At 32.0% G+C, this 25,893-nt stretch overlaps 4 protein-coding genes across 5 annotated transcripts; 1 reads left to right on the forward strand and 3 right to left on the reverse strand.

The window, feature by feature from the left end:
- Nucleotides 1-4,077: 4,077 nt before the first annotated feature.
- On the reverse strand, nt 4,078-6,062 carry LOC137810183 (putative galacturonosyltransferase-like 1). Its single transcript, XM_068611333.2, has one exon. It carries the CDS (start codon nt 5,746-5,748, stop codon nt 4,681-4,683), a length of 1,068 nt encoding a protein of 355 aa, XP_068467434.1. The 5' UTR covers nt 5,749-6,062; the 3' UTR covers nt 4,078-4,680.
- Nucleotides 6,063-12,870: 6,808 nt separating this feature from the next.
- Nucleotides 12,871-14,212, reverse strand: LOC137810184 (uncharacterized). The gene is made up of 2 exons (XM_068611334.1): nt 14,072-14,212; nt 12,871-13,782 (listed from the first exon to the last, which is right to left on the reverse strand). The coding sequence occupies exon 2, from the start codon at nt 13,737-13,739 to the stop codon at nt 13,044-13,046; it is 696 nt and encodes a 231-aa protein (XP_068467435.1). The 5' UTR covers nt 13,740-13,782; nt 14,072-14,212; the 3' UTR covers nt 12,871-13,043.
- A 3,534-nt stretch (nt 14,213-17,746) lies between these two features.
- On the forward strand, nt 17,747-19,158 carry LOC137810185 (fatty acid elongase 3-like). Its single transcript, XM_068611335.2, has one exon. It carries the CDS (start codon nt 18,000-18,002, stop codon nt 18,972-18,974), a length of 975 nt encoding a protein of 324 aa, XP_068467436.1. The 5' UTR covers nt 17,747-17,999; the 3' UTR covers nt 18,975-19,158.
- Nucleotides 19,159-20,052: 894 nt separating this feature from the next.
- LOC137810186 (UPF0496 protein At2g18630) lies at nt 20,053-22,171 on the reverse strand. Of its 2 annotated transcripts, none has more exons than XM_068611336.2 (2): nt 21,786-22,171; nt 20,053-21,382 (listed from the first exon to the last, which is right to left on the reverse strand). In XM_068611336.2, exon 2 carries the CDS (start codon nt 21,367-21,369, stop codon nt 20,227-20,229), a length of 1,143 nt encoding a protein of 380 aa, XP_068467437.1. In that variant the 5' UTR covers nt 21,370-21,382; nt 21,786-22,171; the 3' UTR covers nt 20,053-20,226. The 2 variants fall into 2 exon arrangements, 1 of the variants encoding a protein (XP_068467437.1); XR_011080850.2 differs by lacking the exon at nt 20,053-21,382 and adding an exon at nt 21,456-21,673 and having other exon boundaries at nt 21,786-22,159.
- Between the last annotated feature and the right edge of the window lie 3,722 nt (nt 22,172-25,893).

A 25,893-nucleotide genomic window follows, 5' to 3' on the forward strand; every position in this document is an offset into this window, starting at 1 on the left:
TTGTCAATAAACTTAAAGTCGGAACATTAATATCTTTTATGATAAAAGAAAAATAGCTACAAAGAAGACGAACTTTTATTCTTTTAACCTTAAATGGAAAACTTATCTCGATACTCTTACATTAGTTAGATTAAGAACAACATCCTTTTCCGTTAACCCTTAACCTTTTAAAGATAAAATCATACTGAAATTCTAAATTTTAAAATAGATAATATCTTAAATATAAGTTGGAACAAGTATGGTAGTGAGAAAGAGGAAACCGGTAGCATGTATCTAAAAATGGATTAATATCGAGGTTTAAAAGGTGAATGTCATTAATGTAAGTTTGAAGCTTACAATTCGGATTCAATTTTCAGCTTCCAGAGGTTGGAGTCGCTTAGAAGACAATTGTTGGTTCTGGCGGTGAAAGAAACAAACAACCAAAATAGATTGTAACACCTGTCGCTGTTGCTTTTGTTGTAAAAAAACAAGGAGATATGAAACCCCACCCAACACATCTCCACAAATGAAACGCAAAAAAAAAAAAAAAAAAAAAAGATGATAAAGACTAACCAAAAATTTAATGTTGTTCTTGAAGTAATCCACATTTGCTGTCGAGAAATTGAATTAACATGTGTCCTAACTTCGTATTCGTCATTAGTTCTAACCGACATTTTAGGGACTTTGTTCATCTCAATGGTACATCTCATTTTCTGTCTGTCACTACTCATGTGCTACTTTCTCGATCCCTTTATTTCTCTATCTATATTTTTTTCTCATTCATGCAAACACAGACAATTAATTTGACCGTATAATATAAAACCATTATGATGCCTTGCTTTTCATTTTTAATTTACAACACCATAGTAATCCGCGAACCCCATGTTCTATATCACCCTGTTTATATTGCGTACAAATTTAGATACATGCATAAGTTGACTTCAAAGTTAAAATAAATGACTCATTGCAATTTTTAATGCCTCAGAATCTTTATTCTGGTTGAACATCTACTCTTTTACATCGTCTCGTCGCTGAAACTAGCATGCTACTTCATCTAGGGTCTAGCACAAATGAAAAACACCTAAAATCTAGTAGTCTGGTTGACTTAAAGAAAACTTTTAGTACACCAAGTGGACCAATTTCAAGTTTGCAACACTTTCATCATAAAAAATAATAACAAACGTCGTTTGAAATAATCCAGGGAAGAGTCAGAGATCTCGTTTTGACTGCTTTATGCCATCTCTCATGGAAAACATATATTATACTCAAAATAAATGTTGAGCAATGGCAAAATTATTATAGTTAATCTCACTCAAACTATATATCATAATTTCGTATACGTTTAACTTAACATCTTTTTATGTCAATTCTAAATTAAACTTCAATTGGTTTTAAGAATTATCAATGACTAAAAATGATATTGTATGAATTTAAATTATTTATTATATGCAATTATAGTTATATTTTGGAATTGTTTCAACCGTTAAAGTGAATATCACGGTGAGAATGGGAGAATATGCAGAAAGTATGGGCAGCATCACTGGTTCCACGAGACACGACGCCTAACGTGGCAGATTAGTTGTTAGCTTTCTATTAATGTTTCTATCTGCCATTTGCATGTTCTCCCAAAGCTTACAACATTAATTTTATTTTCATTTCTTATTACTGAATCTAGGTATTTATTTCTTCATTTAATTTCAATTTCAATAAACCGTCTAAAACGAAAACATGATGAATGGAATTGTTAGACGCGTAGAGGCTCTGTAATGACGAATTAATGTTTACGTACATTTCTGACATTGATTCCTAATGCATGCATTGAAGCTTTATAGTAGTACTTTTTTGTTTTTTCATTTAGTGAGAAAACTTGACTTTTGTTTCTGTTTTTTCACATTTATTCACCTATGTACGATTTAGTAATAGGCTATTGATTGTTCTATAATTGTTGAATTGAAAAGAGGATGCATAACCACCACGGTCCACACTGCATTCTATAATCAATGGGAATGTTGAACATGGGTAGAAAGAAACAAGTTTATTGAACTAATTAAATAGCAAGCATGATATTAGTTTTGTTATAATGTCAAGTAATTAAGGGGAGTGTGAAGTACCTATCACAACATCATTTGTACAGATTTTACATTTAAAAACATAATGGTATTATAGTTTTAAAGTTTTAAAGTCAATTGTTATCTGATTTTTCGATTTAGAAAAATATAATTTCATATCATAGTAATTAAAAAATTTACTTAAAGTGTAGAAGGGGGAAAACTGGAATTTACTTTATTAAATCAACTTATAATCTTCTGCATAATAGTAATAGGGTTGAGGTTGATGATTTTTTCAGCTTAATTTGAAAAATCAAATGCAAAATTCTTTGTATGGAGTTTGTTCTGAACAGAATTCAAATTAAAGATAATTTTTTAAAAAAGGGATGAAATCTTAGATATAAACCTATGTCCCTGTGTGCTAGTTGCAACCTAAAACTATTCAACATATTTGTCTGGAATGTAGGGTTGTTTCTCAATTTAGAATAAATGTTATAAGTGGTTAGGAATTTATCAATGTCACATAATTGTGTTTAATCGTTTTCACTATTTTAATTGTGCAGACTTAAATAAGAAGCAAAATATGGAAAATTATGTGGGAGAGGTTTAGGATCACAAAATTAAAGTGGTCTTAAAAAATGGAGTCTGTGATGAAGAAATTTTTGGATTAGCAGAATTAAAATGTTGGACGTGAATTACAAATTTAAATAAAATGCAGTTGTTTTCTTATCCTAACTGATGCTTATGTAAAAAACTTGCCTACAAATGGCATAATCACTAGCATATACTCTAATTTTAATCTCTTCATGTTGAGGCTTGTACATGTTGAAAGTTTAAGTGGTGGATGTTAGGTTTTCGGGCTTACTATCTTAGCAACAGAAGCGCACGACTAGCTTTTGGTTTCTTTGTTTTGACAGGGTAAGAGGAAATGGTTTAAGCATTTTGGAAGGTGCAATGGTAGAAGGCACTAACTCAAGGCAGAATTAAGAAGAATCATCAGAAAGGAGGAAAATGAACTAATCTTTGTGTAAAAGGCAAAAGATGACATAACATCTAATCTCTACTACAATAGAAGAGAAAAAGGGATGGCAGAAAACACAGTGTTACCCTTAGCCTTAGCAGCAGGTATACATCAAGCTTTGAAAGACTTTGGCAATATGGTGGTTTTATCAAGCAAAAGCTATGTGTACCAAGTGGTTCAGTGATGTAGATTCTAATAGTAGAGTTTTGGATTTTGTAGGATTCTGTAGTTAGATAACTGGATGGTTGAGTCTATATGTGGTTTTCTGGGTTTGGTTTTAAAGAGGAGGTTTGAATTTTCTAGTACTTTTTGGTAGGGCTGTAGTATGTGTTTATGGAGTGAGTAATGTTTTTTATATTGGATTTTTGTAAAACTTCTTTTTTGGATAACTTGCTGCATGATATAACTTTTGTATTATTAATTACTATTCTTGAAGATTCTAGCATAAATTAGTTGGTTTTGTGGAAATTCTTCATAGAAGTGCTTTGTGAAAATTATTTTAAAGTTATAATGGTTAAGTTAATGTTTGTATTTAATCCTTAATCCAAGTGAGATGTAAGATTTTATTCAAATAAAACAGTATTCTACGCTAACTCCTTTCTTGTGGGTCACGTGGACGAAAAGTAGAAGCAGACGCACGCATATGAGCAGAAAAAATTGTGGCAAGAAAATAAAATAAAAAAATTAGAAGGATAAAATAAGATATGGGGTAAGTGAAATAAAATGTTAAGTGTTAAACCGAGTTAAGTTATATAGTTCGTCCTTGTTTTTGGTTGAAGGGAGGTGTAGGTTTTATTTATTCATTGTTAAATCTAAGTGCGTTTTTAAATTTTAGAATTGACTAAAGAGTGGGTGTCTGAGTCAGTGATTAGTTACTTGTAGGAGCAAATGAGTCCAATTTAGTATTTAATTTACGGGCATGGATGATTCGATCTTAAAAATTTTGCACCACCAAAAAGAAGATACAAACAATCATGATCAACCTAGTCAAAACCTTGAAAAGCAATGTCCGGCTTTGGCCAGACAATAGAAGAGGAAAGAGCGATGATTCAGTTTCAGAAGAAAAATATCCAAAATACAACACACCATCCTTTTCAGATCCGTAGCTACAATAAACCCAGCGTCACCGACACAATACATCGTTTTCAACTTTTCTCTCACACACCCAACCACTGTTCAAGTTCGTTAACAAGTCTGAAGATTGCCCACTCCCATTTCACACACGTAATAACGCCACAAATATTATTTCAGAATCAGAACAAAAATAGGAGGTAAAAAACAGCATTCAAGAAGACAACTAACAAAACTACACTAAAATTAAAAGTTTGGTATTGGTAACAGTAGTATTTGAGTGGCTGAAAGAAAAAAAAGTGGAGGATATATATATATATATATGTATATGTACCTGGCTGTACATGTACAGTGTAAGATCAACACGGCCATAGCATGGGGCCGCACACGGCGAGGAAGGAGCGACTCCGGCGCCAGCTCCCAGGGACAACCAATATACAACACCACTGCTAAATCAAAACTACCCCGCAAAGCAAAAAAAAAAGTTTATTTGAAAAAAAATGTACTTTTACTACTACTAATAATAATAATGATGAAAATAATAAAAATGGTTGTGGCGGGCTAGGCTTCAAGAGCGAAAGGGGTTTGGAGAAGATCGTAGGGAGCCCACAAGGCATCCAAGGGGCAAGGGCGGTTGGCGTCGAGGCGGGCCCAGGGCTTTCCCTTCCCACTCCAATGCAGGAGGCTGACCGGGCCTGGATGCAAGTCTCTGCAGAGGCCTCGGAAGTTATCCCCGCCAAGCCCGTGCTGGTTCCACCTGTGATCCACCGGGCCTATGTTGCCAGCGAAAACGAGTAGAAACGGCGGCAGAGAGCCCAGCTCGTAGATCCGCATTCGCTTCTGGAGCTCCATCCACTCCTCGATCTTCCTAGTGTAGTCGCCGGCCCGCCAGCGTTGCAAGTCAATCACCATGACACCGGTGTTGAAGTAGCAGGGCCTTCGGCCCGCGAAGGTGAGGGAGAGAGAAGGGTTGGACCAGAAGGAGGGAGTGAAGTAGGCGCTGAAGTTGGCGTTGCAGTACTCGGGTGCGGCGAGGACGGTGTCGTTGTTGTCAATTCCGAGTGGCGTTGCGGCGAGTTTGGCGATGTCGTCGACGAGGACGAGGTCCGAGTCGAGGTAGACAATTTTGCGGACGCAGGAGGGGAGGAGGTTGGCGAGGTAGTTGCGGGCGTAGTTGAGGGGGCAATCGAGAGCGGAGCGGATGGAAGTGGAGATGAGGCCTGCAACTTGGAGGTCGTTGAAGGGGTAGATTTGGAAATTGAGATAGGGGAAGGAGTTGGAGAGGGTGCGGTTGAGGAGGAGGGAGGAGGAGGCTCTGGAGGCGGCGGTGACGAAGTGGAAGACGACGTTTTCTGGACAGGAGGAGTGCTGGAGGACGGAGAAGATGGCGGCCATGGACCCCCGGAGGTAGGTGATGTCGAGTGTCATTGCCACGTGGACAGCCTCGTCCGAACACGTGTCGGTGGGTTCCGGGACAATGGTGGCACAGGTGGGGGAGTTGTAGAATTTGGGTGCTTGTTTGAAGTGTTGTTGATGATGAGCAGTGATGGCAGCGGCATCAGTGGAAACGAGAAGGATGAGACAGAAACGTATGAATGCAGAGGAATTGGGTGCATGAGTAGACGCCATCACCTCTCCGATGAATGATTAAACGAAAGAAGGATGATTGAAGGTTTTATCTATAACCATTACAGAGAAAGAGAAAGGAAGAGAGAATACAGTTTCATCAGTTCCTCTTCTACTCTATCACTACTGCTACTACCATACAACCACCACCACCACCACCATTTTCTCTCTCTATGCCTTTCTTGCCTTCCCTCCTTCTCAACCCAAGTTTTTTCAAGTTACCCTTTTAAGCATACTCACTCATCTTCTCTATTACGTACTCTTCTCACCCATACCATTTCTACGCCCACTTAATTTCACTCTACATCAATAATGTTACTTTCTGTTCGATATAACTTTTTTTTAGATAAATAATTGTTTCTCAAATTCATTTCACAACTTAAACAAATAAATCAACCATGTAATTAATTAATAAACTTATTTCTTCTTCAGTCAAGCATCTGATTATTTATATGAAATATTGATTCCAAACCACTATTTTTCTTACTAATTTTATTGCACACTTGGGAATGAACAAGAGCGAAAAAGTTCTTACATATATTTTTCTAGTAAGGATTAAACACAAACCTGTAAGTCTAAATAATTATATCAAATAATATAATTATTTATTAAATCAATTAATTAATGTCCCTCTTTTGAAGTAATACACAACTTATAACAAACTAAAATATGTATAATAGCTATAGATTATATTAAATTAAATTGGAGATAACGTAGGAGTGAAAAGAAAAGAAAAAGGATCCCTGTGATTGAGGAATTGGGATGCACAAAAGGAGTCACTTCCTCGAAGGGCATAGATGGGGCATTTGGTAACATTACTAAAAAAATTGTGATTAAAAACTTAGCCACCACCTTCTTTATTCAATTGGCCTGTTGCAAATGGCTTCACAGAGGAGCCACGTTGCGTGAAAGGACCCCAACATAGTGCCACATAAACATGAAATGTCATATAAAATATAAGGAATTTGTTTCTGAGAAAAAAAGAGCGAAAGAAAAAGGTATTTTGGTGTTGGTTAATTTGAAAGGGAAAGGGACATCCAAGCTAGAGAGATATCACAGTAACAACTTGTCTTTTTCTCTATATTGTGAGCTATTCTGCACCTTCCTTCGTCTACTTCCATGACCTCATGTAATTTTAGTAAACTTTACCAAATTTATGTTTTCTTCCACACTTCATACACTTTATAAAAGTCTCACCAACAAAATCTCTTACAAATTTAAAACTATCAGGTGCTGATCATGTCTGATATAATAGACTTTTAATAAAAATGATAGTTGTTTACTCTTATGGAATGACGTATTTGTTTTTACTGAATGTATCAGAAGTAAAACTAACCTTCGTTTAATAAATTTTGCAAGATGAGACTCTCTCCAACATATTTTAATATTTGAAGAAGGCAAAACGCATTATTAACATATAGAAGAAGCAAGAGTATAAGATGTACTCACTTATTGTCAAGATACAAAGATAGAAAAATATAGTTAAAAATCCTATTATATTTATTTCAAATTTTGATATTTGTATCAACTTCACCTCTTATTTTATTGTGGTGGAATGATCATGTCAGTATGTTGTCTTTATCTCAACACTTGTTGCACAAAACCATGGCCTAGTTACCAATTTAATTTGTTCTACATTATTCTTCCATACATGTGTCAATTTTTGCTGCAATCGCTTTGCTCAAAATAAAATCATCTTAACCCACAACACACCAAATACATTTTTCACATCTCATACTATCCATCCATGACTTTCCATATTAATACATGTGCAACACGGGACCGAGAACTAGGTCATGAATAACTATATTTAACATTATAATAGTACAATTAAAAAATTTAGAAACAAAATCACATATAATGTCATAATTAAAAAATTTAACGGTGAAAATTGTATTACTACATGTCTATAAAGAATATAAGGATACAATTCATTTATACAAATAATTTAACCAACATCATCTCAATTTATGATTCATTATAGTTAATTATCCTAGACTAAACACTAACTTATACTCTTCTGATCGAGAATCAATATTTAAATAAAATACTTAATTATCAAATATTTAGATTCTAAATTTGGTAGTAAAAACTTTTGTAACTAATTAAATATCAATTTAGAAACCATATAACAATAACAGAAATTAATTTAAAAACCAAAAAATTTTAATCACTAAAATGATATCTAATTTAATCATTATAACAACTAATTATTTTTTTATCTAATTAATTTCTATTTAATAATTTTTAACTTTTCTTTCACACCCAAAAAGTTAGACCCACAAAAATAAATTTAACATTTCAAAATTGACTTATTTCAAAAAAATCAACAAAAACTTCAAATTGTCCCACAGATGAAATATACTTAGTGAAATTTATCATTATACAAAATAACAGTGAAATTTATCATTATATAAAATAACTCACATACTAGGATAAATCACCTCCATTTAGTTTTATTCAATTGAAACTAAGTTTGGATTTTTTTTTCTAGTGAATCATTTCTCTTACTCTTATAATAATTTTTCATATAAGTTTATTATTATTGTTGTTGAAGAACTCGTATTAATAAAAAAATAAATTAAATTATTTAATACAAATATATACAAATCTTCACTATATTATCAATTTTGTGATATTAAATTAAATTTATGTTTAAATTTTACTTTTTCTCAAGAGAATTTATTTTAGTCAAATTTTGTATCATCAACTATAATCAACTCGGATGTCTTTTCTAATTAAAATTTAACAAGAAAACACTAATTTAGAAAATTTTCTATATAAATAAAATGCATAGAAAAAATAATTTAAACGCTTATTAGAAATAACCTTTAAATGACTTCTTGACATTGTCAGTAGAAGTATAGAATCAACCATTTGCACTTAGGGCATATTTATTTGCTATCATTTGCTGAAAAAAGCCAACGTTCACTTTCATTTAATTGATTTTTTTTAATTCAATTTATATAATATAAGTTTTTAGTAATTAAAAAAATTGCAAATTAACCCTTTTGACGCGGATCAGCTCATCTTACTATATTAGATGAAGTGAGCGAAAAATAATTGACATATCTTAAAACAAATTATTTGTCGGCATCTTAAAAAAAAACAAAAATTTAACGTGGTCCAAAAACTTGGGATGACTTAACTGAATTCGTAAACCGTGACATTTTATTTATATATACAACTGTATAAACCGAATTTCCGTTAATCAAATTCAGTTTAAAAACAATGCATAAATTGTTGATGTGCCAAATTGTGTTTACTTAATAATTTATATTTTGGATATATAAGACTAGAAATAAATATTTCATTATATATAAATAGGTCAAACTTCATAATTCACTTCACTTCTTAACAATGTAAACAAAGTTTTTGAATTAAGATAAAATAGTGTTTGGAAGCAAAGATTCAATCTATATATTTAAAAAAAAACAATGCATAAATTGATATAAGTTGGTTACCATTAGTTTTTTTTTTTCATTTTTGCTTTAATAAATTCATTGGTTTAATTTGATGGTATGTAACTAATTAAGAGTTTAATGACATACTCGTTCATCTAATTTAATATGACTTTTAAGATAATTATTGTAAAATTTATAAATTTATTATACGCAGGTGATTTATGATCGGGTTATTATATAAATTTATATTACATTGTCAACGTACAGTTTTTATTTATTTTTTCTTTTAATTGAATATCATTCCTTGATTTTAAGTTTTTTAGCATAAATTTATATTCTTTGAGTAAAATTCAAATTTCTACCAAAAGCTATTCTTAAATTTTTAAACACCTTAAAAAGTAAAACATATACGCAGATTTTATTCCATTTTATCCATCCAATAGTTGTCGGTCATAATGAATTCTGATATATATATATATATATATATATATATATATAATGATTAAAAAAAATATTTAGATAACTATTATTTAAATTTAGAATTCTTATCTGATTATTTTTCTTTAATGAATAAAAATATTTATTATTGATGATAAAGACCATTTTATTTTATGTATTGTTTGTGTTGTTTACTGTTAGGACAAATGTTTCTTGGATGCTTCGTAATCGATGAAATACTTGTTTTAATTACGGTGGAAAAATTAGGTTTAAAGTTACTTATATTTTTTGTGAAGGGAATGCGTGTGCTGATAAATTGACTAATTTAGGATTTATTCATAGATAATCCTTTCATTGATATAATAGATTTCCATCTAGTCTGTTATTATAATTTCTTTATTAATATGTATAGTCTACCTATGTATCATTTTTGTTAATATATGAGTTTTGATCTAGTTCCCCAAAAATACTTGAGATGTCAGTCTAATATAGATATCAAGTAACATAGGGATGCCCTAACATGAAATCTTTTTTATATGTATAAAAAAAAACCATTTTATTATAGTTTGCTTTGATGAGGAGTACTGGTACCTTTGAAAAAAAAAAATACATTTCATACTTTTATTTTTGTTGGACATTTAAAAAGGCCGTAAATCTAAAAGTGCTCATTAATTAACTAGAAAGTACTAATTGATGAAAAGTTATAAAATTTAAACTTGGGTATTGAAATTTATAATCTTATTTTCTCAAAAAAAAATTACAATAAACGGAAAAGGGAGGGTAAGAAAAATTTAAAGAGTTTTGTTTGGTAATGAGGCACAGTTAAATTGAGCATGTGGAGCTTTGGGGAAGAGGCATGGTAGAAGTCCAATACCATTTTGTTTGGTACCACAAACAATAAATTGTTCCCACTTCTTAATAAATGAGGATTGACTTTTCGTTCATTTTCATTTTCTGTTCTTCGTTTCTGCAAACTACAACCTCAACTATTCCAAACGTGAATCACGCCAAGGACTTCCTTTTACAATTCAACATCTATAAATTTGCTTCACATTTTATACAATTTTTTTTCTTCAATAAAAACTATTTTTATACTACTCCAAGTTATTTATTATCAGTAAATGATGCATTGCACAATATTTTTTATTTTAAAATATATAATTTCAAGGTAAAGGTAGAAAACATAAAAGTTCACAATTTTTTTTCCGGAAAAAAATCGATAGACTATGACTGACCTTTTTAGTTAGAATTTAATTTTATTCTAACTCGTGGTATACTAAATTTAGTATCACAAATTACATAAATAAAAATAGAAATGACAAAAGTTACTTATGTTATCAATAATAAGTATCCAACGAGTATCTTTTGCTTCAAAATATGTTTGGAAAAAATTCCAAAATTAACTCAGACATTCCTCCAGAAAATGTTTACGAAATTTAAGACATATTAAATGTTAAAAAACACCAACAAATAATTAGGAACTATTCTTGATATAATTTTTTAGAAAAATATATTTTAAAGGTAACAAACTACAGATCCATTAAAATTACTGCATAATCCAACCAACAAATTGTTGATAAGGACGAAACTATATTTAATTTCCTTAAACTTCTCTAAGATTGACTCTTGTATATAAAAAACACTCACTAGAAGAGATGAATTGGATTTTTTTTAACATTAATATTAACAAAATTAATAAATAAGTCCTAACAATAACATGATTATAAAAGATAACTCTTTAATCCGATTATACTCTAAAACTCCTCACAATCAAGTGCCAGAATGAGGCTGATATTCTGATGCTGAGATATCTTTTAATTTATATTGATACATATTAAGAATAACAAAAAGAAGAAAAGTCATCAGATTAAATAGTATAATTATTAATCGTACCATGTGAAAAAAAATTATCTATTATTTTTTTATATATATATAAGCTTTCATTTTAGAAAAACTTTTAATTTAATGAAAATTGAAATGTAAAGATTTTCTTAAAAGCCTTCATTATTTCACCTTTACAGTTTATTGATTTACCCTTTATTGGTTTCCATCATAACTAAATATGATGTGCGGATGAGCTTCTTTAGTTTAGGTGGACATAATTTTATTTTATTTTAATAAAATTAAAATATCTTTTAAATTCTCTCATTTATTATATTTCTCATTTATTACATATTAAAATATCTTTCCTGTACTCTCATTTATTATAATTTTTGTTGATAAAAAAAATCATCTTAACTATTTTTCATATTTAATAAACCTTCAACCATAATCTGTAAACCAATATTCACATGCTTGTAACTACAGAGGCTTTGCCCTTTGATTCTATGAATAAAAGGGTGATATTTTAAAATTTGAAATAAAAAATAAAAATGCAAAAAAGAAAAGAGAACATTCCCCCCTCTGGTTTTGAAAAATATGCTTTTCTTTCCACTTTCTCTTTAATCTATTTCCCCATCCTGTTTTTGTCTCTCCTCCAAACATTCCAATAAAAACCATAAAACCTGTGAAGATTATTTTCTGTCCATTGGCCCAAATCCAAAACAAAATAACTATACTTAAGAGCAAAAGGAGATAAAATATAGACTGCAGAAGATAAAATATAGACTGCAGCATCATCATCGCCTCTACGTACAATGATATCTGATAGAATTATCTACAAACAAAGTTAACTAAATGCCCAAATCACAATAAAGGAGTTCACTATGTCTCCAAAGCAAATCAAAATATATCTATAGTAAAAAATGGTGTATTCTTAGCATGCCGCCGTCTAGAATCTTTTAAACATCCAACAGTTTCCATTCTTATGAAACCAGACACCCTCAATTTGCCGGTGGTAAGGAGACAAATAGCACGGAAAGTTTCAGTTATCAATCACAATAACTCTCCAATGATGAGATCCTGTCGTACCAAAAGTCCTGCTGCTAATGAAAATGCTACAGCAGTGAAGCTACCAATGCTCCTAGTAAGGGGGGTATGTTTTGATAAGTTTTTTTACAAACATTGCTAGAAGAAGAAAGTGAATAGAAAAATGGAATTAGTTTTCCACAAACTAATTAGTTTGTGGGAAAGTTAAAAATGAACTCTTGTATAAGCAAATATGTGAAACTGCTACAATATTAACTTATACACAGTAATTTTAACACTGAAAAACTAATTTCATTTTTTCCTCTAAAAATACTTATGGAGCAGTTTATTTAAACTTCAAGGCTATTTGAACCAACAACCGTGGAACATGGGAAGACTTGGGAGATGCTACTAAGACAGCAAAACTGCAGGCAAGTGATAAAAGACCAAACAGGTAGCATTCAAGTTCACCGCAGATGCTTATAATACAGTTAACAAAGAGTCAAACACGCAGCAGCATTCCCAGACATAGAATTCCCTCTTCAATCGGCTAAAATATTTACACACAACAACTCCTCGAGAAGCATTGCAACCTAGACAGAAATGACATTACCACACAAAAATAACCGTAAGGAGGACAAGAAATCCAATCAACATAAGCAGATTCTTCAAAACATTGTCCTCCTGCCGCTGCACTTGGCCGCCAGTTGCCTGCGGATACCCGCGCGTGCCCCCTCCGTGAAAGCTATTAAACCCAAAGGGGTAACCAGAAGTTGTCCCGTAGACAGTGGCATCCTGAAAGCCATGGAAATGAATGTTGAGCAGTGACGGTATAAACCCAGCAAAGGCAGTGGAAAGTGTGAAGTTCCCAAATCTGGCAGTTGCCATGGGAATGAACCCTCCCATGAGTCCAAACCCATAACTCCCAAAAGGGTTGGCCTCAGGAGGAGGTGGGGGCGGCGCAGTTTGCGGCCTCTGCCCCGAAGGACGGTGAGGAATCTCCATTCCAGGATATGATTTAGTTCTGGGATCAGTCTGTGTTTTGCCCCTGCCATAAAGAGGCACCAATTTCTCCTCCTGCACAAGGGCCTTGCAAACAGGGCACTCCTGAGAATGGGAATGATGATGGAGCCACCTATAAAGGCATGGCCAACAGAATAGGTGACCACAGAGTGTGATCACGGGGTCTTGCGCCAAATCGAAGCATATGTTGCATTCGAAATCACCAGCATCGTTTGAACTGTTACCCGAACATGATGGGCTCGGAGCAGACGGTCTCGTTGATTCCCCAAAACCACTCGTCATTTGCCTAATCCCTCACTCAGATCTTTACAAACAAAACCAAACCCTACAATGTCACCCAAAAAAAATCATCAAAGGCTATATCACATCATCGTCACCGACAAGGCCGTACTAAAATACAAAAATCAGCGAATTGTACTAAGATCTGCAATTAATCAATCGACGGACAAATCTAGAGATTGAACGTGGAAATTAGCGGAACGAGAAAATGCAACCAACATGAAAAAAGATTCAATAAAGCAAAAAAAAAGATACAGATCTGATATCAGAATATGAAAACAGAAAATTATATACAATAATTAACAATCAAATAAGCAAGCATAAGATAAACTTACAATTTGGTTGAGGGAATGACAATTGGTTTGGGAAGGCACAAGAATTTTGATTAGAAAAGTAAATCCTGCGTAGCAAAGCCCCAAATTTGGTTCTAACCGAAAACCTCGTGGAAGGTTCCAGGTTCTCTACGTGCTTCCTTTCTCACGTTCTATTTGTTTTATTATTAATTTATTTATTTATTTATTCTACTCCATTCTTTCATTATTCTATCGTATAGGTAATCACAACGACTATGCAAATCGGCCCGTTTCACTTTCTGCCAATTTGGGCCATTATGCATTATGAGTGACTAGTCCCGGCCCGACATAAAAAATAAGTAAGAATTGAATTTTACTCTATGAAGTTCTGATACTCTTCTTAAATGGAGAGTTTGTGTTGCACACACGTATCGGACACCAACACTCATAAAATATTTATCGGTGAAGTGTCTAAAGGAGAAATACATTAATTTTCTAAACACTTAAACTTATTGTAAAAAAATATTTTTATTATGATTATAAAAATAATGAACAAATTCTTTTGAACCAGCAATGAACAAATTTTCTCTCTTTAGTTAAGAAACATTTCTACTCGATTAGATTTTCGAATAGAGTAAACTTATTTTTGGCTCTAAAGATCCTTTGTTTCCTGTTTTTCCGTAGGATTTGAGAAAATTAATCCTCTCAACGTATTCTACCATATACTGCATAACTTGCGTTAGACCTTTATATCTTGAAGCTTATCCTAGGGGTAAAATTCTAGAGCTTGTTTGGAAAGCAAGCAATTAAAGTAAGGGAAGCTAACTTTAACTTTCAATAATACCCTATACTAAAATATTTGAAAGTGGAGGAGACATGGTCCCAAGTTTCAAATTCTCTTGCAAATATGTTATTTGATAAAATTGTTTGATTTTATCTTGTGTGAACATGTATAAATATTAGATTTTGATAGTTTGGAAGTTAGATATTGTTTTGATATTGGAAAGGTTCTTGAATGTTATGAATTTTTAAATATTATGTGATTGAATGATATGTATTATATATGAATGATGAAAATTATATGAATTTGATGTCATACATTTGGGATAATGTATGAGTTATTGTTTGATTGTACATTAAGTATTTAAATTATATGTTTAACAAATATCCTCTAGCTTCACTAATGATATAAGTCATATAAACTAAGATATCAGGTGGTGAGAAGCTGATGAGCGAGTTCATACACACTAGGTGTCGTTGTAAACACTCGGTATTGGATGTTTGAACTTATCCTGATCTTTGATGTATGGATTAGATGTTAGCCTCTGATAAGGGACAGACTTAATGAGTCTTCTGGAAGACGATGAATTCATGTGTAGTGAGTATGATTGAAATGAGATCAAAGTGTTATGGATTGTGATTGAAAATAGATCCATGTGTGACCTATATGAATGATGTAATTTGTATTGAAATTTTATGTGACAACATTTAAAGAAATGTTTATAATTGATTAGTTTGATTGATTTTTTTCTTGAATTATGTTATGAAATTTATTTTAATTAGTTTACCCTTACTTTTTTGTTGTGCTGTGAACTGTGACGACTATATTACGTACATGAGCAGATGATTATATAGGAGTCGGAGAGTCTGAATGACTTTAGAATATTGTTTTGAAACTTATATTGTAAATATTTGTATTTATGTAAACTCTAATAATGTATTAAGAATGTTTTGAAAAACTCTAAGCTTGTCCATAAATATATAGAACTTGTATTGTATGTATTTTTTAGGTGTTAATTTTTTTATTTTTTTTACAAAATACTAAAAGTCAAGTTAGTTGTAAAACTGATTATGAGTATAATGAAACTTAAATTGAAAAGGAGAAAATGTTTATAAAATAATTATTCTCAAAGAGATCTCCCTAAATTTGCTTTTGCTAAAGAATAATAATTAATGACATTTATGTTTAGCATAATTATTACTATCTGTATATATAAAAAGATTAATTGTTTATAAACTATCGTACGACTACTGAATAAAAATGTGATCCGATATATTATCAACTAACTTCCTTTTTTTGCAGAAACTTTAGTTGTACTATATTACGTCGTAGTTCACATTTTATGTTTCATGCCAAAATAATAAGTAAGGGTATAATGCATAAAAGTTTTAATTTTAATGTATAGATAAATATCATAAAACAATATAATTAATTTAATTTAGAATAGTAAGTATTATCACAATTAAAAAATCATTTTACAGTCGTTATCCAAATATTTCATTCTCTACTATTAATATTATTATCACTTCACTATCATTTACAAAGTAGAAACTCAAGTTCTGAAAGCCGATTTAAAGATTTCAATACTAGATCTAGAATCCTTAAAATAATAGAAGGATTAAAATCATAAATTGCAGAGAATAAGAGAAACTATTGAATACGAGAATATAAAGATGTTGGAGTTGAAGATGTAAATAAGAAAACCTATTTAAGAAACTTCGACATAAACACTCCCAACAAAAGAAAAATACGAAGAATGAAATCAACCAATTTATAAACTTTTAATAATTTATAAAAAAAATCATTTTCTCCAATTTTATAAACTCTTAAATGAAATAAATTTAAATTATAGGATTCAAAAAAATTATATATATATATATATATATATATATACATATATCACTACAAAATAAATTATTAAATAAAAATAATTAGTTAGTATATTAACTAAATTATATAGTATTATATTGATATTTAGATTAATTTTTATTATTAATAAAAATTTATAAACTAGTTTTTAAATTAATATTTAATTAACTACTAACTTAATAGATTTTAAAATTGATAGTTAATTAAATACTTATTTAAAAATTAATTTAAATTTTTTATTAATAATAAATACTAGATATTAATAATTTTTATTAATATTTAATTTAGTTAATATAGTAACTAATTATTTTTTTATTTTAAAAATTAGTTTCTATTTAATTTAATGATTTTCTCTTGTTATAGAATGTTACACTATTTAATATCTTTTTATTTCTGTTTGATGAAAAAAAAAGGTAATCCTTTCTTACTCAAAGTTCCATATCTGAAAAAATTTATATTAATATAACATTAATTTATATAAATCAAAAATTGACATTATATGTATGAGATTTTTGTTAATACCTTTATACAGATTTTTTTATTTATTTCTTTTGCGATTAAATTATAATTTTATATGTTTATTCGTGTTGGCTAAAAAAACTACACAATAATAATATAAACAAATTATCAAATTTTAGTTTGTTTTAAAAAAATATAGATTATGTCCTGATAAAACATAATAAACAAAAACTAAATATGAAACGATATTTCAAATTCAACCGTGAGTAAAATATCATGATTCAGGAGAACCGAGGGGTGTGCCCAAAAGAGAGGTCCAACTTCTTGTTTTGCCTCTTCATCCAAAACCTTGGTCATTGTTCTTATAGTTGTCATTTTGAAAGTGTTGGAGATCCAAGTCAACTAAATATGTAGAACTTATTTTATGACCCGATTTTATGAGTTAAATTATATTTAAAATTTACTTCTTATCATAGTTGAATTACTCTACCATTACACGCATACAACATATGTGGAAAAAAAAATCAGTTTATTACGCACATATTGAAAGAATACAGTAAAACTATAGATAAAAATAAATAAATAAACTAGATAAGATAGTGTTGAATTTGAGGATTAGTAATGTGACGATGGGTTTGAGAAGTGAAATAAGATTGGGTCCAAATGAATAATGAATGGGGCACCTACCAATTTGGCAAACTCTATTCACTACGAACACCACAAATTTACTGTCTCTCTCTCTCGTCTCTCCTTGAGTCTCGACCCTCCACCAATCCAAAATTACAACACACGACAAGGGTAACCAGCAAAACCAACAAGACAGGGTAATGTGAAGAGGAGAAGAGGACCACAATCTACGGCATGTACACGTCACCGTCCGGGGGTACCCTCGGTAAGGCCACGGCGGTGATGAAGGCCATTAGCTTCTACCTCTCCGACCACCCCGTCATCGTCAGTTTCCGATGGAGCCACGCTCTGTGGGGCTCTACCTGGTCCTTCCTCTTCTACTCAATCGCTCTCTACTTTCTTGTTTCCATTTTTCTCCACCTAATATTAGCGTTGCTTCTTCGCCGCGGCCAAAACGTTCCACTTGGGCCGTTACCCGCGCTTCACAGCCTCTCAATGTCCGTCATCTCCGCCACCATCTTCGCCGGCCTTCTGCTCTCGGCCGCGGCGGAGATCAGAGAGACGCAGTGGCTCTGGCGGCGTTCCAAGACCCCTCTCGAGTGGCTCCTTTGTTTCCCCCTCGGGACGCGTCCCTCCGGCCGCGTCTTCTTCTGGTCCTACCTTTTCTACCTGTCGCGTTACGTCCACATGTTGCGCACCGTGTCGGTCGTTCTACGACGTCGTAAGCTGGTTTTCTTCCAGCTCTTTTATCACGCGATTTCCACGTTCATGTCGTTCATGTGGTTGGAGTTCTCGCAGTCGTTCCAAGTTCTCGCGATCCTCTTCACCACGCTGGCGTTTTGCGTTATCTACGGGTCCCGGTTCTGGACCGCGATCGCGGCGCGTGGCGCGTGTTTGCAACTCGTGCTGAACTGCCAGATTGTGTTGCTTGGGTGCAACTTGGTGTGTCACGTTGGGGTGCTTTTGCTGCATTTTTTCACAGGTGGGTGTAACGGGATTGGCGCGTGGGTCCTGAATTCTGTGCTGAACGGCGCTGTTTTAATGCTGTTTCTTAATTTTTACATGGGAGTGGATTTAGGAAGAAGGAGGAAACCTAGTAAGAATGTGGGTGATTCTGATTGTGAATGTGGTGATGATAAAATCGCTCGTTCCTGCTCTGTTTTTGGCGCTGGAAAGGAAGCAGATAGCAATAAATTGAAGTCATGTTAGAAGCAGAGATTGAAGGTTTTTTCTGGAATTGGGCACTCTCACTTTTGTAATTTAAAACACATATACGCTCTAAAAGCCAAATATGTTTGTAGGAAGGTATATAGAGTTTGTTAGTCGAGTGGAGTACTCTTTTTTATCATTTACACTGTAACTTATACAATCATTCTTCATCTCTTCTGTACAATCATTGATTTTTGTTTGTCATAACATGAGAACACATTTATTAGTTTATAAAATAATATTTAACTTAATTAATATAATAACTAAAATAGTTACTATTTAATAGTTTTTTATAATAATTATTGTCCTGACTAATCTCACATGAAATTATTTTTATTTATTTATTGTTAATATTGTGTTTAAATCTTCCCGGTTCTTATTTGTATTTTGTATTAAATCCTAAATTCTAAACAAATTTTGCATTTTAATTCGTCGAAATTAATAAATTGGATATAAAACCAGCAGATATCGTAATTATTTTTTAGTTCCCAAAAATATAGTTATGATTTTATATAATTTGATAACCGTTAAATTGAATAATTCGTATTTATTAGAGTGACAAATTTGATACAATATTAAGCAGCCATAAATTGACAAAAAATATAAAATATATTAAAAGTAATCATAGATATCTTAATGAATTACGTTTAGTATCAGTTCAGTGTCATGCAGAAAAGAATCATCCATTCACTAATTTCACACACACAAAAAAGTCGGATACCATAATTCTATAAACTGCAATTTGAAAGCTAACAATGCGTAAGGAGTGCTGTCAGGTTCCTATGAGGTGCAATTGTTGTCATTAGTGGATGCCTCAAACATCAGGATCCTATCTAAAACATGCATAGAAACTTTACTTACATCCGAAAAACCAACCATATTTCTCATCTGAGGATTCTATATCTTCATTTAGAAATGAAATGTGCTAATATATTTCAATTAATAATAAAGTATAGTTTTCGAACAAAATTCTACTAGGAGAATTGAACTTAAGATGAAATTTACACCTACTAATATATCCTTATCTCTAATCTCTAACATTTCATCTAGCAACAATAGAGTAAAAGAAAGAACAAAATTAAGCAGGAAAACTGTTCCTATAGGCAATTAGGCAGTACAGAAATAGAATAGAAGTGTTATACACAAGGTAAAATTTGTATGTTTCTTTCATAATCATAAGCACAATAGTGTCGTTGTTCTGGGTGTTTAATGAGTACAATATAGCAGGAGCAAAGAAGATGCCAAGGGGCTCTCAAGTAGAGTAATTAATAATTTTTTTCACAACCACAGTCCTTGCTCTCCTTATCTGCCGACTACATTCGTCAGCTTGCTTACTCAAAGCCTCAATGGTCTCTGCAAAAGTGTCTATATTCTTCTTAATCTCATCAATCGCAAACTTTACACCATCCTCATTTCTCAGAGCAAAATCAGCACTCTGCAACATGGATTCAATCTTTATTTCCAATTGGTCAATGCGCACCCGGATGTTGTTCAAGTCCATCAATGTAATGTAACTAGCATCATGCATAGTAATTATTAAATTTCTTTGGCCGTTCAAAGCTTTCTCATATCGCTTAAAAAGCGAGTCACACCATTTCCCCACGGAGCCCATTGGAACTAGCAAAGCACCGACCAAAGCAGTTACAACAGGTGGTGCAGAAATCGCAGCTGCCACCACTGAGAAAATCAAAACAGACACGAAGGCAGCAACGAAAATGGCATTTGACACCCTCTTCAGTGTCTTGAGGGACTTCAATTTCTTATCGAGCTTTTGCTTTCTGATTTGCAGTTTCTTCAGCATTGATGCTTGCTGTTGATAAACTGATTGAAACAAGGAATAAAAATCTTCTGTGAAAGGGTCCCCAGCTTCCTTGAAAACCTTAAGCTCTTGCAATGTCTTCAAATAAGTAGACCCTTCAACCCCATTTTGCACCTCTTCCTCAAAATAGGTAATTGCAGACTTAACCATAACATGCCTTTCGCGTGCTCGATTCAAGCATTTGTCAAGAGCATTGCAGAATTTCAATGTCTCGAGGCTATTTTCAAAGAAGTCCTCCACCAAGGAGAACAACTCCTTGTCCTTCTTATTCCATATATCTTGCTTACATTCCAGAATGACTTTGGCAACATCCTGATTCATTTCAAGCAAACTACCAGTCACTTCCCCAAGTGACTCAATGGATATAGAACGAACCTCAATCCCATTAGCAAGAGAGGTGATCACCCTGTTGGTGCGCTCCCGAATGGTAGCATCAAGGGATTGCAAGTTTGGATCTTCAACACATGCCGCTTCATAAGAACTTAAATCAGCCGCATAGAGAGAATGGGTACCCATTTTGATGGGTGTTGGAACATCACTACTACTAGGTCTCTTACTTGTTCCACCTCCCATCATAGCAATTTTAGTCCTAACAAGATTAAACCTAACCCAACTTCAGAAAAATTAGAAGATCAAATGGACTACGATTAACTTGCTCTTTCCCCCCCCCTCTCTCTCTCTCTCTCTCTCTCTCTCTCTCTCTCTCTCTCTCTCTCTCTCTCTCTCTCTCTCTCTCTCTCCTCACAAATTCACAATCAATTACCAATATTCCCAATCCTCAAAAAGTGCATAGTTACAACTGATCAATTAGATTCTGGCTGAGATGCAAGCAAGAAAGATTCTCAGAATGTAGCAAGATCCCGCACCCAAAAGATCCTCACTAGAGAACACAGAATAGGTACATAAAAACAGAAATTCTAAAAAGGGGATAAATTAAAGCTGCAACTTTTAAGTATATATACGCAGAGGGCCGAATTAGAAGTTCTTAGTACCTGGGATTCGGTCGAAGTTTAAGAATTACTTTGGTGTCTGTCACTTGAGTTTCCGCCCAAAGTGTGAGTGAAAAGAATCAGACATTCCAATTAAGTGAAAACCACGATACACGAAAGTGAGTTGCAGATTTAATGTGCAAAGGGAGGCTATGAACGTAATTGAGAAGTTTGAGGGTTTGCGATTTCCCGAACCATGGAAAAAGTCAAAGAAGAAGTAGGTGGTCAACACCAAAGAGCGTCGGGGCTCAGTAGCTACGTCGTTTTTGAAGCTTCAAAGAAGCTTCATCATCTTTAGTGTTCTACCCTTCCAAAACGAGGCTAGAACAACCAAAGGTGTGCGCTTCGACCAAACTTGTTCTTTAATGTTTCTTTGTACAAAAATACTTTCAAATCTAAGTTTTACTTTTCCTATCTTATTTACCGTCAAGTGATGATGCAATATTGATCTTTTTATTTTTAATAGTGTAAATTAAGTGTCAGAATAGAATTTTCTAAACCATTTATCTAACTTCATGTGTACGTAAAATATATTATAACTAATATTAAAGTGTCGAGGACTAACATTGTATATAATTAATGCAATAGTACAAAATTAAAGAAATAATATATTATATTTTATTAATAATTTTGTTTTTATATTTTAAATATTTTACTTGTATAAAAAAGTTATGATGTTTTGGTTTTTTTAAGTTTCTTGTTTGGATATGTTTAAGATCAAAATGTTGGGCTTCAGGCTAAGGGGTCATGGTCTCATAGGCCTAACTTCACCTTCAAATTAACATTCTGAAATCCAATACGTCGAACTGGAAATGAGTCAAATTGCATAACAAATATGAGACTGTTTCTTCCTGCAACTCCATAGGTTTTTCTGTCATCCCCATATATAACGTGAAAATACCTTTTTAACCTTCTTGTGCCATCCTAATAGAGTAGCTTCCGGATTATGTAATCCAAATACGCATTTGAAAAAAGACTTCCAGATTATGTAATCCGTAAACTAAAAAAAACTTCTGAATTACATAATCCGAAAACTAATCATGCATATGAAAAAAAGCTTTAATCCATAACCTAATTATGAATTTGAAAAAAGACATCTAGATTATGTAATCCAGAATATTACAGATAAGTATTTTTGGAAATATGAAAATGTATGAAGTTGGGAGAAGAATATATGAAGGTGCAGGAAGAAACAGTCCAAATATGATAATCAAGGTATTAAAAGTATAATTAAGATTAAAGTTAGATATGATATTTTTTGATGAACTTACATATAATTCAAAAACTTACAGTTAAAAATAATCTATAAATGTTTTTAATTGTATTTTATAATTCAAAACTACTTTTGGTTAATTTTAAAATAATCAAACACTTTGCGCCTTATACCGTGATTAGTCTTCATTTATTAAAAAAGTGTGATTTTTAATTTCCATAAAAATCCAATTAAGATGCAATTTTGAAAAATAGCAAATTTCAAAACTCTTGGAAGTGGCGGTTGTGCAGTGTGAGCAAAGAGATTTCCACAAAGTGTAAAACATGAACACACTTTCATTCCTTCCTTGTATTCTTTAAAATAGTTCTTATTTTAACAAAAAAATCTGTATTTAATCGCTTGTAAATACGAGTATGAATAATATTAATTTTTTAAATTGGATATTATAAGGAAGATGATTATGTAATATTTCTCTTTGTTCGATTAAAACACTTTTAATATATTATATAATCTACAGAATTTATATTAATTTTTATTTAATTTTTTAATTTTTTAGTTTATATGTTATACATTTGACTATTTTTACTCTTTTTATATTTATTTTATCTTTATCTAATTTATTATTTGATAGTCTCATATGATATTTATATAATTATATTTTTTTAATATTTAACATTTAAAATAAGAAAATGTGTATATTTACATTGAATATTTGATAATATAGTTTATTTGCCTCTGTGAGTTTTATTTTTTATAAAAAAAATATTTAATTAATATTTATAACATTAAGAGATAAGATATGGATATATTAAATTTGTATAGGATGAAGATAAATAAATAAAAAATCATATCCGTTATATAAGGGGATGAAGATGAAGATAAATTTTTACTTTTTAAAAATAATGATAAGATAGTCAAAGAAGACTCACCCACCTCCTTAACTTCTGCTCTACTAGTGTAGGTCAATTTCTTTAAAAAGGTTTTTTAGAGAAAAAAATCTCTTTAAATTAAAATTAATTTATGGATAAGTGATTAATCTATACTTATAAAATTTTATTGTTTAACTTTTACATAAATTAATTTAACTTGATAAAAAAATTGATTTCAATTTTTAAATTTTTCTTTCAATAAGTTCTTTTGTAGGAGATTATCGAAGTGATCATAGAGATATTGATACAAACACTAATAGTTTGATACGTAATTTTCAGACAGCTTTGACAACAGTATTCTTGTTGTGTTGAAAATTTTTGTGCTTAAAAATTGAAAAAATCAGAGAGTACATTTTAGTTGAAGTTGAATATTGTGGCTACATTTTATTGTTTGAGTTAAAAACAAGTACAAGATAGTAAATTTACAATTAAATGGAAAAGGAAAGAACTATTATTTCACATCATATATGCCCCGATTTGGAAAGCAAAGAAGAAAAAGACTGCAAAGTCCTTCGTTACATTTATGTATCCCCAAAAGTTTAAGGTACCTGACCTTGTCAGCCGCCACCAAGCCATTCCCCGCCGTCTTTCCCAATTCAACGAATCTTCCTTCTTTAAAGTTTACCCTTTTTAAAAGTTTTTAAAACTAAGGATGGCAAAGCGGGCCAGCCCGCCCCGCATTGGCCCGTCCCGCGTTTGATCCGCAAAAATGCAGGACGGGTTGGCCCGCCCTGCAAAGTTATTGCGGGCTAGAATTTTCAACCCGCCCCGCATAAGAGCTGGCCCGCAGGTTTGCGGGTCAGCCCGCGTTCTTTTTTTTTTAAATTAAATATTTATTTTGTTTACATTTTGTTATTAAAAAATTGTCAAATTAAACCTATATATTTGTTATTATAAAACCTAACTTTTTTTCCTTCCTTTACAAATATAGTCAAACATCAAAACATTAAGATAAATATCAAATATCATTATTCTTCCACTTCCAAAACATTAAAAATACCTAATTCCAAAACATTAAACATAAACATTAATTCAAAAACATTAAACATAAACATTATTGACATTCTTCCATTTCAATAACATTGGATGCCACCTTAGTAGAACCTTCATCCATTTTTTCATAATTATAATCTTCCCCGTCATCTGCATATATTAAAACAATGACAATTAATTAATTAATTTTTCATAAAAATAATACAATAAAAATAAGATAACTTTTGGCTCAATTGATGGTTTGGTCATGGGTAACTTCTAAAATACCCTTTGCTTACTTCTCCTTCTCTAACCGGTGTCTTGCTCCTTTATCGTGTTTGAAATTGATTTAATTGGCATGACCCAGTTTAGGTTGCCCTGCTGCTACTAAGTGTCAATATTTTTTTCTTGCGGGTTTGCGGGCCAACCCGCCCCGCCCCGCAACTGGCCCGCGCGGGTTACGGGCTAATGCGGGACGGGCTAATGCGGGTTAGCGGGTTGAAAAGGTCATCCCGCCCCGTGTTTTTTACCTGCGGGCCGGCCCGCCCCGCTTTGCCATCTCTATTTAAAACTATATTTATATGGATAGATTGGATATTCATTCATACAACAATTTAATATATGAATTAGATTAAATATTTATTAATTGAATTGACTTTTTAATGGATCAAAATTTATTAATAATTTTTTTATTGAATTTGTTAATACATTGTGACATGAGAAAGACACATTTCCATGTAGCTATGTATCTTCACCCTCACTTTATATTTTATTTTTAATTTTAACAATATGTTTTTTAGTATGGTACGGAGTGTCAAGCATTTTTCTTCATTTTTAAATTGTAATAGTTGCTTGTGAGGGCTGATGGTGGTTGGTGGTGAAAGTTGGTGATTGTGGTAAATTTTGTACAATTTGAAAGTCACAAAACCTAAAAAAAAACAAGGATGTGCAAAAATGAAGTACAAAACTAAAAAAAAATCGTACTGGAGTACATCGA

This window comes from Phaseolus vulgaris, chromosome 2 (assembly GCF_051622355.1).
Source record: "Phaseolus vulgaris cultivar YP4 chromosome 2, ASM5162235v1, whole genome shotgun sequence".
NCBI classification, from domain to species: Eukaryota; Viridiplantae; Streptophyta; class Magnoliopsida; order Fabales; family Fabaceae; genus Phaseolus; species Phaseolus vulgaris.